We start from the raw sequence: 11,939 nt of genomic DNA on the forward strand, positions 1-11,939 counted from the left end.
AGAGAAAGTATGGAGAAGGACAAAAAGGAGTGATTCCAAAGGAGCGTGAAGATATATGAGAAAATGTAGAGATAGTCATTATTGCAATTGTGGTGGCTTCATTTTATATGTCAACACATTTAATTTACGTATATACACATAGCATGCCTCTATTATATAAAATATAATGAAGCTGTAAAACATCTTAAGATAGGAAACTGCCACCTCTGAGGCAGTTCATCACGTTTTCTGTCCAGCTTTGGCTCTAACTGTTCTGCAGCAGGGCGTGCCTTCCTTTTGTGGGAATGATTGGGGCCACATGTCCAATGATGTCCCTGGACCAGCTCATGTTTCAGTAGGACGGCCCAGCATTAACACTGTGTGTGATGACTAACATGTCAGAGTCAGCACCACCAAGATTTCCTGGAAGCCTGATAGCACCAGGAAGAGAAGAGCCCGGACTGTGCTAGAACATTTTGTTCTCCCATTAACTGATCACCCTGCCCAAGTGCCTGAGACTCACAGTGGCTTTCTCACAGTGTCTTTGTCCATTCTCTGTTGTTATAACAGAGTACCTGAAGCTCGGGACTTTGTGTTTTAAAGTCTGGCATATAGTTCTGGAGGCTAGCTAGGCAGCTTTTTATCTGAAGACGGCTTCTGCTAAGCCAGTTAGGGAGGGAACCTGTATAAAAGGGCAGCAGTGTAAAGAAGACAGTGACAAAGGGGACTGAGTGCTTAGAACAATTCACTCTTAGAAACAAATCTGCTCTTTAAAGATCTACTCCTCTGACTATGATTATCCTCCACAAAATAGTTATCTGCCCACAAAACAAACAATCAAACAGAAACCTTGGCCCCCACGATGAAGGCGCATCCCAGGGAGACCTCTGCAGCCAAGGAGCCAGTGCATGTGCCCACACAGGGCAGATTGATTCACTCACACCAAGGATCCCACTTGGAGAAGAGGGCCACTGCTGTTCCTAGAAGGAGGGCCTGTCTAGGGGGCTCTATGACTGCATTTCACGCTGGTTCATCTATTTCCGGTTCTCTGCCAGTTTTTGTTTTTGTTGTTTGAGGCCAGGTCTACTGTAGCCCAGGCTGCTCTTGAACTTTCTGGGTAACTGAAAATAATCCTAAACTCCTGGTCTTGTCCTAAGTGCTAGATTATAGGCGTGCATCAAGCTGAGCAGTCATTGGGGGAGTAAGCAGAGGGTTAAGGGGACCTCCTCAGGGTGAAAGGAATGATGAACTAACGCGGTGGGGGTAGTGGGAATGAGCAATACAGAGGGTTAAGTGTGGCAGCTATTCTTGGTTGTCAACCTGACTATAGCTGGCATGGACTACAATCAGAAATGGAGGGCACACTTGTGATTCAGATCTTGAGGCAGGAAGACAACATACTTCTGATCTGGGTCTTGAGCCTGGAAGACACAGACTTTTGAGGATATCAAGGTCAAGGTCAGCAAGCAAGGCAACAGTTACCCAAAACCTGTAGGTCCCTCCTTTTACTAATAAATGAGCTTCTGACTTAGGTTGCGTGGGATGTCAGCAGGTCACCTTACCTGTTTGTCCAGGCTACACAGGCACTCTGTCTTAGGTTGGTGAGCACCCCCCAGGTATTACCCGTCTTTGAATACTCATTATCATACAGGTTCAATCGTGTGTGAGCTGCAGAGTTAACTGTTGCCAAAGATCTCAAAGTGGTGCTGGGCTTGCAATCTGTGTGTTCGACACAGAAAAGACCAACAGAAATCCTAACCCACCCATAGCCAGTAGGCTGCAGCTAGCATTTTTATGTCCCCCTTGGCCACAAGCAATAAATGTCTTTTCTATCTCTATAAATTTGTCTTTTCTAGACATTCCATATTTATTCTATCACCTATGGCTTTTTCCACCTGGCTTTTCTTTTTCACTTAGCATGATTTTTAGACCCATCCTGGTTAGTACCAGTAGCTCACTCCTTTGCATTGCCAAGTAGCATTCTAGTTGTACAGATAAACCTCATCCATTCACCATTTGATGGTGATTTGAATTGTTCTTAATTCCGGCTATTACCAATAACATTGCTATAGATGTTTATACATTAGTCTCCATGTAGAGCTGTCATTTCTCTCAGGTAGAATCTAGGAGTGGAATTACTGGGTCCTATCATTTTTATTTCTATTTTTCTCTCATTAAAATTAGATTTTTTTTCATACAATGTATTCTAATATGGTTTCTCTTCTCCCAACTCCTCCAAGATCCATCTGAATCCACACCTTTCCTCATTAGAAAACAACAGGCATCTAAAGAATAATAATAAAATAAAACACAAGCAAACCGGACTAGGACAGACACAGTCATACACACAGGAATCATTAAAATACAAATCTGGAAGTCATAATGTATACACAAAGGACCTGTAAGGAAAAACAAGAAGAAGAAAGAAAGTCTGGCACAACACTATGAGACAAAGAACCTCCAAAGATGCCGTTGAGTTCATTTTCTGTTGGCCATCTACTGCTGGGCTTAGAGTCTGCCCTTAAAAGTGGTTTGTTTCCCCAGTGAGACTCCATAGAAGAAAACTAATTTTTCTTTTGTGAGTGGTTATCAATTGTAGATAGCGTCTGGGTTAGGGATGGGGGTTTGTGACCACTTCTCCCAGTTGTGGGACCTCATCTGGCACAGACCCACACAGGCCTGTGCATGTGGCCACAGTCTCTGTGAGTTCATATATGTGTTAGTCCTATTGTGTCTAGAGAACCTTGTTTCCTTGGCATCCTCCATCCTCTGACTCTTGCAATCTTTCCATCTACTCTTCTGCAAGGTTCCCTAAGCCCTGGGAACCTTGATTGATGGAGATAACCCTTTTAAGACAGAGTGTTTGCCAGGCGGTGGTGGCACACGCCTTTAATCCCAGCACTCGGGAGGCAGAGGCAGGTGGATCTCTGTGAGTTCGAGTCCAGCCTGGACTATAGAGTGAGTTCCAGGAAAGGCTCAAAGCTACACAGAGAAACCCTGTCTCAGAAAAAAAAAAAAAAAAAAAAAAAAAAAAAAAAAAAAAAAAAAAAAAAAGATAGAGTGTTGTTGGGGAATATTCAATCACATTGTGAACCCCGAGTCTGCATTTACGTTGATTACATAAAATAAACTTTGGGTCAGGAGGCTGAGTTAGCAATTAGTTGACAGAAAGTAATCATAGAGCATCAGAGGGCATCCAGGAGAGATAGAGAGACACAGGAAGTAGAAGGGAGGGATTTGGAGTGGTGCAGGCTTTTCTGGTTTGGCGTAGTGGAAGCATGGGGCTTTCGGAGATGCCAGCAAGTAGAGAAGGTTAGCTTTTTGCTACTCAACCTCTCTGACTTCTCAGGTTTTCACCCCAGCCTTTGAATTTCAAGTCTTATTTATAAATAGAACGATAAAGATTTAGTTAAAACTACCTTTAGCAGCAGCAACAGGGCCGGTACCTGCAGGAACAGAATTCCCACCAGGCTGCTGCTAGAGAAGCAGGCCGGTAACTGTGGAGTTGCAATTGCTGGCTGAAATAGCAGTAAATTAGGGCACAGCCACTGTTCCAAGGTCTCTCACTCTGCACATTGTCTGGCTTTGGGTCTCTGTATTTGTTTCCATCTACTGAAGGAGGAAGCTTCCTTAATGATGGCTGAGCAACACACTAATATGATTCCTTGGTCAAAGTGGCCAGTCTGTTTTCCAGGGAGTGCCTCCTGGATTTGGCAGCTGAGACAAAGTGATGTGTCATGGAGGAAGGCTGTAGAAGATCTGAGTGATCCATTGGGAATGGGGCAGACACCACAGGTGATCTGCTACAAGCTGGGGATAAGACTTGGGTCCTATCCTTTTTGTAACTTTTAAAAAGAAATTTATGCATATGGGTGTTTTCCCTGCATGTATGTCTGTGTACTATGTGCATGCCTGGTGCCCACGGAGGTCAGAAGAAGGTGTCGGATCCCCTGGAACTGGACTTACAGACAGTTGTAGGCCACCTTGTGGTGCTGGGAATAGAACATGGAACCTCTGGAAGAGCAGCCAGCACTCATAACTGCTGAGCCATCTCTCCAGCCCCCTGAGTTACATCTTAAGTATATGCTTAACTTTTTATGAAACTGTCAGACCGCTTTCTAAAATCTCTCCACCCTTCTCAGTTCCCAGTAGCATGGCTGAGGGTCCCATGTTCTCTTTGTCCTAGCAAAGGAAATGCTCTTATCTGCAGCTGCTAGACTCTGAGAATGTAGCCTCTTGCTGCCAACAGCCCATCATTCATTCGCCTTATCACTTATTCAACAAACATCAGAATGCCGCCACTACCTAATGATATCTGCTATTGCTGCAAGGAGTCCTGAATGTTTTGAGAGTGAGAGACAGCACTCTGGTCACATTATTTCAACACTCTGATCCTGGTTTCTATTGGATGAACTAGAATGAGTTGTCTGGCAGGAGTTGGCTCTGTTGCTCCCAACAGGCTTGCCAGTGGATTCCTCCAACACAAATGAAGCCCCAAATGAGTCATGTGATTGCTCTCCCCAAATCCCACAAGGGACTGACCCTCAGACACAATAGAAGTACCAAGAAACAGTGGTACCCACCAAGTACTAAAGGTGCCAAAGAGTCTGACTAGGAACAGAGGTGAGAAATGGGCTTAGATCATGAAAAGTTTCTGGAAGGACTTTTTTCAACACTTAAAAAACATAACTAGTGTGTAATAGGTTTTCTGTACCCCAATAATAGGTTTCTCTGCCAATGCAGTAAGCCAGATCAAGCCAAATTGAAAAAGTTAAAGAACAGGTTTATTTTGAGCAAAATAACTCCCAGGTGACTCCTCCAGCCCCCAGAGACCGAGGAGGGAGAAGGGGCAGGAGAAAATCACATGGCCAAACTAAAGCAGGGCACTTATGTACCCTGTAGTCGAGGGGTGATGATGTGTCTGCCATAAGTTGGGTTTGTGCCCAAGTATGGTATGCTTTAGGTGGAGACTTTAGGGGAGGAGCTACCGTGGCCACCAAGAATGTGGTACTGGGATTTTTGGAGCCTTCCCTTTGTTAGAGATTCTCTGAGAGGGCGGGGTTTGGAGAGGCAGAAATGGGGCTTTCACAGGGGCAAGCTGGAGATTCCAGCTGAACAGTGTGAGCAGGTACATTTAGTGTGTCTGTGTGTATGAGTGTGTGCATTACAGCATACGTGTGGAGTTCAGGGGACAATTTGCAGAAGCCAGTTCTCTCCTATCATGTGGATTTTGGGGATCAAATTCAAGTCATCAGGCTAGGTGGCAAGTGCCTTCAACCTACTGAGCCACCTTACTGGCTCCCTGAGAGGACTTGTTCCTCATCACAGATGAAATGCCCCGAAGGATGGAGGCAGATGAAAAATGTGAAAATAGGATGTAGATAGCAGCGAGGGGAGAGGGAGAGAAACATGAGTCTTTAACTTTGTTACTTCTGGACCCTCGGTTTGTGGAAGCTTTATTGTGATATTGTTTTCATTAGGTTATTTTGTCTTTATCTTTTGAATCAGAGCCTCCATATACATGCAGGCTAGACTGGAACTCATGCCTTCTTCTGCCTCAGTCTCTTGTGTGCGTACACAGATAAATTTACCATTTTTCCTATAAGATTGTGTCAGTTTTTCATGCATTACACACACACACACACACACACACACACACACACACACACACACACAAACACACACTCACACTGCTGGAGCCTCATGGGGATAGGGAGTTCTGCCTGGGAGGAAGGAGGACGGGACAAAGGGAAAGAGCATTTAAGCAGCCACCACTTAGTCTGTGAGTTGGCCTTTCTCCACTGATTTTCATGTATCTGGCTCTCATGGAGCAACGCCATGTCGTTTGGTTGCAAAAAAAAAAAAAAACTGTGCATTTGTGCATCACCTCATTAAAGTGTTTGTCTATCAATTTTTTTTGGGGGGGGGTTGGTTTTTCAAGACAGGGTTTCTCCGTGTTGTTTTTAAGACCTTATATTATTCATGTCTTTGAAAGGAAGAAATAAAACCCTGGGGAAGCTCATCACGAAGCTTGGAGCTTTAACTCCTGCCTTTCATCTTCCATAAGTGCCACGTCCGCCTAATAGCTGGGGGATCCCAACAAGCGCCTCTCGCCTCCTCCCCCCGACTCCCCCCCTCCCCCCGGAAGGCCAGTCTCGTTGCTATGGAGACAGGCCTTGCTGCGCCAAGGCTTGCGAGGTGCCAGAAGCTGGCTGGCCAACCTCTGCAACAGGCTGTGGGCAGAAAGGAGGAGTCAGAGAAAGTGGCGCCTGGGCAGAGAGGCCCGGGACCCTCAGAGGCCCCCTGCTCTGCTGGCTCCGCCTCTGCCACCCCCACTCACACCCCCACTGGGTGTAGAAATACTGCTGCAGTCCCGGCCACCGCCCACTGCACTGCGACCCTGTAGGGACTTCGTCTCCCAGTGTCAGCAGCTGACCCGCCTGCCCGTGCTCTGCGCCGATGGCTAAAGGTCCCTTTCAGCGCAAGCCCTGGGGTCCAGAACAGATGTATTTCGACTCTGACCCTGAGTCCGAGGGCCTGTTCGATAAGCCGCCCCCGGAGGAGAGCTACACTGCCCGCGCACCCAAGTCGGCGTCCTGGGCTAGCAGGAAATCTGGTCCGCGCGCGGGCGGGAGGGCTCCTGGGACCCGCGCTGGGCAGTCCCGGAAGGCCGCCGTGCGCTCCGAGCCCGAGGAAGAGGAGCCTCTAGTGGAGGAGGGCTGCTACCTCGATCACTTCCCGCACCTCTCCATCTTCATCTACGCGGCCATCGCCTTCTCCATCACTTCCTGCATTTTCACCTATATCCATTTGCAGCTTGCCTAAGCGGCCTGGGTCCGACGGGGTGGCCGCAGAGTTGGGGTGGGGGTGGGGGCGGTTGGGGTAGGGGAACACGCAGCCTTTTGTTTTGGTGATGCGCTGCACCCCTTCCATCTAGCCTTTGATGCTTTTCTTTGTTGTTGCTTTGTCTAACTGTTCATCAGAAGGTCCAAAGTCGCTGCCGGCAATGAATTGACGGTGTTGCTTGCACCCACGCATTGAGTGCAATTAGTCTCTAACGTTTACGATCCTGGATTGGATTGAACCCCATTTGTAATTAAGATGATGTCTCTATAGCCTACCACTTTGTGACGTGAGGGCCCAGTGTTTTTGTGTTTGTAGAGCAAAGAATGAGTCCAGCCTTCTGTTGCTTAAAGGATGAACCAGACCCGAGCCCGCGGTCTCCCAGAGGTTACCGAGAGGAGAATCGGCGCCCTAGCTGTAGCGCTGGAGCCCCATGATGATGCGTCGCTCCAGAACGAGCTAGTTTTGTTTAGGAGCTGTTTCAGTCAGAACTCTGCACACCAAGCTGGCGGACCTGGGAGAGCAGCGGGTATGGCTGGAAGCTGGAGGTGAGTGGTGTTTGTCAAGGTATGATTCTGCGCCCTCAGGAGTTGGAGCTGACGCGGGATGGGCATTTTTTTTTTTTCCCTGCTTTAGGTTTTGTGGCTACCAGGAGGACCCAAGGCCTGTAGTAAGCGGAGCTGAATATCAGCAAGCCAACGCTTAAGACAGGTTTCTTGGACTGTATGGAACAGGGGACAGCAGACCTTCAGGGACGGAGGACTAGAATTCGTGGATTCCATGAAATGAGACTGAGGGCCTTCCTTTACTGGGGTCCATGGGAGGACTATGCTAGAGAATTCTCAGGCGACTTCACTTCAGCCTGGAGGCCCTCTGAAGCTAAGGGACCAAGATGAAGGGGCTGGGTTTGGGGACTGTCGATAACAAGAGTTCCTGCTGGACTTGTCATCTCAGCCTCAAAAAAGTAAATACCAGAACTCATCTTTGCAGGTTGTTCGCCTACCCACTTTGTTTACTCGTGAATGTCAGTTGTTCAGATGCAGCACTCCAACACTGCTATACTTTATGGAAATGTCCACAATTGTGGTATATCTGATGGAATAAATCACATTCTCAGTCTCCTTTGTATTCAGTTGTTCATTAACTTCCAACTATACGATGGCCCTTGACAGACTTCCTATCCCCTAACATCAGGTCTGCCACTGCTACATGGCCCCACTGCTCCTCAGTATTTAGTCCCCACTTGTCTCCCTATTAAGGGGCTCCTGGCCCAGCAGTCCCTCAGCTAAGCTCTGGATCTGCCCCACTGATTCACCCATCTTGGGATTTTATAAACTGTTTTCCAATAAAGGGGCCTTCCTCCACAGTTCTGGCCTTCCCTAACACCGTATCACCATGTGACTTGGTATCCTGCTTCTCTGCACTTTAAGTGCCAGTCTGACGCCCACTCTTCCCTGATGACAGCCTATTTACAGTAATTCTAATCATCAACCGCAGTTCCCCAAACTACATCTCCAAGGAACTGAAATAGGTCAGTAATTCTAACCATCAATGGCAGTTCCCCAAATTACATCTCCAAGGAACTGAGACAGGTATCTGTCAGTTTCTCTTTCTTACCCTTGGATACTGGATCTAGTGCTATCCCTTATAATGCTCCCCCCGAATCCCTTTGTATGGGCTCATGCTTTCTAAGCATTGTCTCTCACTTTACAGTCCTAGGTATGATCGTATCATCCTGACAGTAGATTCCTTCCTCCAGTCCCCAAACCAAATTACCCATTCGTCAATATTTATTATTCCATGTTATCAAATTTTCCTGATATCTAAGTTCCCATTTTCTACCCCAAATTCAAGCATCTAGTTCTACCAATTATACCACTGTTAGACATATTGCCTTTATTATCTTATCATTGACTTCAATGTCCGGACTGGAGATGGTTCAGCCATTTAGAATGCTTGTTACATCGTATTTGACAGCTCATCCCTAGGAAGACTAATTCTCCCTCGCTCCCTCTCACTCTCTCAGCATTCCTTGGTTGCCTGTAGTTGTCTATGGGTGGGACCCAGTGAGATCTCCCCACTTCATGTTAGTATGTGTATTAGTGTTGTCCTTGTTCAGATCTTGTTTAGGCAGTCATAATGTTGAGGTATTATGGGTAAAGCTTATACATACAAACACTAAATAGACTCAGCAGGTTGTATTTATATATTTGTGTGTGTGTGTATGTGTTTTAACAATAACGATTTAAGAAAAGGGACATGAATTTGAGAAGAGGGGCATGGGAAGGGTTGGAGGGAGTAAAGGGAATGAGGAAAATATGTAACTATGTTTTAATAAAAAAGCTGAGCAGGCCATAGAGTAAGTAGCATTCTTCAGTGGCCTCCGCTTCAGTTTCTGCCTCCAGGCTTGAGTCCCTGCCCCGACTTCCCTCAGTAAGACTTACCTTGATATATAAGAGGAAATGGAAACTTTTCCTCCCATGAGCCCAAACCAAACCCACCAACCACGTAACAAAAGAATGCTTGCTGCTCTTCCAGAGGACTGGAGTTCAATTCCCTGCATCTATGTTGGTCAGCTCACCATCACCCTTTCACCCCAGCTCTGATGCCCTCTTCTGGCCTTCACAAGCACCAACAAACATATGGCATATACAGGGATACAAATAAAATTTTAAAATCTCAAATATCCCCAATATTGGGATGTATTTCAATGTTACGAACCCTAGGTTCAGTGCCCAGAACAGCAAACATAACCTATATTGTCCCTCACTTCTGAATGTATTGTTGTCCCACCAAGTCTCCCTGCTGTTGTACTGCAGCCTTTACCATTCACCCACCACTGCCTTCAAGTCTACCCAGACCCAAGACTCAATGACTTTCCTTCCCATACTCCAATACGTCTTATTGGCCTGTGTTCCCTACATCTGCTCATTTTCTTTGAACTTTCTGGTTCTATTCAGCTCCAGTATCTGGCTCGTATTTTCTTTTTGGTTTTTGATTCAAGATGTCTTTGTGTAGCCCTGGCTCTCCTGGAACTCTCTGTAGACCAGGCTGGCCTCAAACTCACAGAGATCCGTTTGTCTCTGCCTCCCGAGTGCTGGGTGGTCTGTATTTTCTAATCACTGCTTTCCCATCATCCACATGTTGCCTTAGCATCATCACCTGTCTGGCCTACCTTCCTGTTAGGCAGTTTAGGTTTCCCACAGTGATCATGCATTTGACTACTTTATTTTGAAGGAGACTGCTTCCCTATGATCTCAAAAATAAACCAATTTTGAGGCTGCATACCAAGTCTTTTCCTAATTAATAAGCAGCCTTTTAGAGTGTGACTGTAAAATCACCTGTGAGCTGGAGAAATGGCTCAACAGTTAAGAACACTCAGGATTCTTGCAGAGGACAGGGTTTAGGCTTCCATGACCCACATGGTGACTACAGTTCTGGGGATCAGACACTCTCTTCTGGCCTCTTCAGGCATTCACTCCATGTACATGTAGGCAAAACATTTATACACATAAAATAAATCTTAAAAATAATCAAATGTTTTATTAATCCTTTTGGCCCATGTTTTATGTTGCTAAATTCCTAGGAATGTATAGTTCAGTATAGCTTAGTGTGAACACGCTTAGGTTCAATCACTAGTGCCAAAAATATGTATTTCTAAAATTCTAGACTCTTATTGGCCTAGCTGAGATCACATATCTACGTTTGGCCCAAGGGACAAACATCAGCTATCTACTTCGAGCAGATCAAAATTAACCCAGTGTCAATTGTTTGGGGCAAGTGTCCTGTTCTACTCTGAGTTGTCAGTGGCAGACAGATATATGGACACACGAAATCATTTCTGATTATGAAATATTATGCTTGAGGGCATGTAGCTAGTTTTCCTGCCTGGCCCACAGTCAGGACAAATCTGACATCCGCCACTCCCATAGCCATTCAGACCCAACCAAATAAACACAGAGACTATATTGGTTACAAACTGTATGGCCGTGGCAGGCTTCTTGCTAACTGTTCTTACAGCTTAAATTAATCCATTTCTATTAATCTATACCTTGCCACGTGGCTTGTGGCTTGTGCCTTACCGGTACTTTACATCTTCCTTGTCCTGATGGCGGCTGGCAGTGTCTCTCTCACCCAGCTTCCTGTTCTCTCAATTCTCCTCTCTGTTAGTCCCGCCTATACTTCCTGCCTGGCCACTGACCAATCAGTGATTTATTCATTGACCAATCAGCAACACATTTGACATACAGACCATCCCACAGCAAGGGCAATGTTAGAACTTCGTTATCTGGGATATAGCATGAAAGGCCTCAGATTTTATTTTCCTAACAGGTATCCTATACCCTTATAAGTATCATACTCTGATTTCACTAGGCCATGGCTGCTGTAAAAAACCCAGTGACTCAAAACACCAGGAACTCTTATCATAGCTGTGTAGGTCAGAAATCTACAATGTGTCCACAGGACCACACCACTTCTAGAAGCTCACAGATGCTTACTGTGCCCCACCTCTTCCACCTTGTGGCTGCAGTATCCCGAAATGTCTAGGGTAACAAGACAGCTTGTCTTTCATCTCAAATCTTCTCTTGGCCTCCCTGGCCCTTGCTTTCTCCTTAGAGGTATATTTAGTTAGCATCACTGGACTAGGGCCCACCAAGGTAATTCAAGATGGTCTCTTCATACTCAATGATTATACTTACAAAGACCCTCTTTCTAAATAAGGCAACATTTAAGTCTCAGGAATTACAAGACAAACATATCTTCTGAGAGATCCCCATTCAACTACAATGTTTCCAATGTGCTACAAATGTGAAAGCTCTCATTTAAGTAAAAAGCCAAGGAGCCAGGTGTAGTGGCAAACAGTAATGCCAGCATTTTTTGTAGGTAGAAGACAATCTGAGTACATGAAACCTTGCCTCAACAAAACAAAACAAAACCCCAAATAACAAAAAGCCATAAAGGAGACTGGCTTTTCTCTAAGTCTTGCTGGACTCCAAGGTTAACTGCTTACCACCACCAGGGCCTTGCTCTTGCGAAGGATTTGTTCTGGAAACAGCAACCTTTCTTCTGTACCAAAGCCAAGAATGGTCTTTTTTGCTACTTATTGCAATCAATTA

At 45.8% G+C, this 11,939-nt stretch overlaps 1 protein-coding gene across 1 annotated transcript; it reads left to right on the top strand.

Annotated features, from left to right (window-relative positions):
- The first annotated feature begins 6,160 nt into the window (after positions 1-6,160).
- Positions 6,161-7,941, top strand: LOC128121601 (uncharacterized). Its single transcript, XM_052756401.1, has 2 exons — positions 6,161-7,370; positions 7,459-7,941. The coding sequence occupies exon 1, from the start codon at positions 6,439-6,441 to the stop codon at positions 6,802-6,804; it is 366 nt and encodes a 121-aa protein (XP_052612361.1). The 5' UTR covers positions 6,161-6,438; the 3' UTR covers positions 6,805-7,370; positions 7,459-7,941.
- Positions 7,942-11,939: the final 3,998 nt, after the last annotated feature.

This window comes from Peromyscus californicus, unplaced genomic scaffold (assembly GCF_007827085.1).
Source record: "Peromyscus californicus insignis strain IS unplaced genomic scaffold, ASM782708v3 Scaffold_3__1_contigs__length_106647218, whole genome shotgun sequence".
Taxonomy (NCBI): Eukaryota; Metazoa; Chordata; class Mammalia; order Rodentia; family Cricetidae; genus Peromyscus; species Peromyscus californicus.

Bases quoted from the DNA above. Each gene is read 5' to 3' on its own strand.
- LOC128121601 (XM_052756401.1), top strand. From the start codon at position 6,439: ATGGCTAAAGGTCCCTTTCAGCGCAAGCCCTGGGGTCCAGAACAGATG.